The sequence below is a fragment of the Merops nubicus genome, unplaced genomic scaffold, assembly GCF_000691845.1.
Source record: "Merops nubicus isolate BGI_N331 unplaced genomic scaffold, ASM69184v1 scaffold38608, whole genome shotgun sequence".
Classification (NCBI taxonomy): domain Eukaryota; kingdom Metazoa; phylum Chordata; class Aves; order Coraciiformes; family Meropidae; genus Merops; species Merops nubicus.
This window is the reverse complement of record NW_008628404.1, coordinates 1-2108: the sequence shown is the minus strand read 5'-3', so window position 1 is coordinate 2108 and position 2108 is coordinate 1. Positions and strand designations below refer to the sequence as shown.

Genomic DNA, 2108 nt, shown 5'->3' with positions numbered 1-2108 from the left:
CTTGGCCTCTTGGTCACACTTCCACTCCTCGTCCTCGTTCAGGGTCGGCAGGTAACCGGGCAGCCCTTTACCTGTCCCAGACCCTGAGCTTGGATCGCTATAAATTTTTGGACTTTCCCCACCTGTCCTCGTGTATTCCAAATAAATATCTGACTTAAGGAACAAAGGGTAGGTATTGTCTTCTATCATGCACTGGATCTCCGTTTGGGCCTGGTCAAACATGTCGGGGTCGATCTGCAGTTTCATGACGCAGTCTTTGATGAAGCTTTTTGTGGCCGGTTTGATCTGCCGGGACACGATACCGTTGTTGTCGAGGATGTATTTTTTGTAAATGGCTTTTGCCAGCTTGAGTCTTTTTTCCTCGTTAGACGCGCACGGCTCCAGCTTCCTGAAGCCGCTGCAGGCGAACCAGAAGTCCAGCAGATCCGCGCAGTCCTCCTGTTTCAGGAAAGTCCTGAAGAGATTGATACCGTCTTGATCGTCCAGCAAGGAGTGCAGCGACTCGGCCCACTTCAGGTAGGGTGGAGTTGGCGAAGCGCTCCCCTCGGGCTCGTACCCCAAATCCAAATCGGAGCGCCTGGGTGTTGCCGTGGACATCTCATTTCTGACCACATCGCTTTTGCCGGAGTAGAAACCGTGGCTAGCCGGCCTCGGATCCGTGGAGACGAGTTCCCCCTCCTCACCGGGAACCGGGGGCCTCGGAGCATCTTCGGTGAAGCTTCCTCCAAGGTCCAAGGGGAAGCCTTTCCCCTGGATATTCATTTTTCTGGTCCTCGCTGGCGCAGGAACGGTGGGGGATGAGCTCAGACCTCAAACGACCAATATCTGTAGCTCCAAGGTGAACAAGTCTGTTTGGCTGAAACAGATGAGAAAAAGATGAGTATTGGTGTAAATAAACCCTCTAAGATTACACAACGCTAATTTTGCCCTGCACCATTACTGTACTAATGCCTCTTTTTCAGCAGAATCAGTGGCAAAGCTCTTAGCAGCTTCAGAGAGCGCAGAACTGGGCTCAAACCAGGCACCCTCTAAAAACGACAGTAACGGAACACCCAGCACTCAACATCACCGATAGGGCTGGTGCTAAGCTAAAAGAGGGGCCAGTTTCCCAACATGGGTGGTTTTGCAGCACCCTGGGACCTGGCAATCCCAAGAGACCTACACTCATGTTCCAGGCGGTGCCACAGGAGACACGGCATCAACTCCTCCACACAGCCCACCAGGGACACCACACGCACCAGGTCATCCTAAGGCAGCAGGCTTTGATCTGCCTACCCGTGTAGGAAATCCGCTCCTCCAAACACGAATTCAAGGATTGTATGAAACATTTTGAAAGAATATCCAGCCAGTCCCCAAAGCAGGACTGCACCTTAATCAAACACAGGTGGCTTTCGTCCGCTGGGGTGACATACCAGCGCCACATTCCTCACAAAGCTCCGCGCTGCACAAATATGCTGCGTCGCCTGCTCTAGCTCTAGGGGAATCCAGATGCATCGCTGACCCCAATATTTTGGGCATCTGGACTGCATTCTTGCTTCAGATGGGCATGTTAGCACAGGAGCTCAGTTCTGGCACCGGCTTTTGCAGGCGAGCCGTTGAGAAAAGGTTCATTTACGCTAACGACGCCGCACGCTGCGAGCCTGGGAAAATCTCAGGGCATCAAAGGAAGAGGAGAAAACCACCTCCAGAAGGAAATCTGATCGAGTACAACATTTTAAAAGAAGAGCAACGAGTCAATATGGAGGATAGGAGGTGTGGGGAAGGAGGGGTAGGCAGAGAGAACAATCCCCTACTTCTGCTGCATGACCAGGTACCTTCCTCATTTAGAGACCGTAGCAAAAGTCCGTTCTGCAGAACAGCACCAGCCTCGAAGCCCCGAGCGCTGCAGAACACCAGCTGCCTCACAAATTACTCCTTGCACTGGGCTAACTCAATTGCATATGAAAATACACCAGGAAAGACACATTTCAGCTCAGTCTCCCTCTCGAAGCTTACCCCACCCTAGCAAACACATCTTTGGGATGCTCTTGCCATTTTCACCCCGTTCTCTCTCCTCGGCTGAGCCAAGCACCACTGCCTCTGCCGTGCCTGTCCTTACAGTCCACCTG

At 52.5% G+C, this 2108-nt stretch overlaps 1 protein-coding gene across 1 annotated transcript; it reads right to left on the bottom strand.

Annotated features, from left to right (window-relative positions):
* Positions 1-6: 6 nt before the first annotated feature.
* Positions 7-762, bottom strand: LOC103779019 (axin-1-like; the record flags this gene model as incomplete). Its single annotated transcript, XM_008946636.1, has 1 exon — positions 7-762. A coding segment is annotated over exon 1 (756 nt), but the record flags the coding sequence as incomplete, so codon positions are not given.
* Positions 763-2108: the final 1346 nt, after the last annotated feature.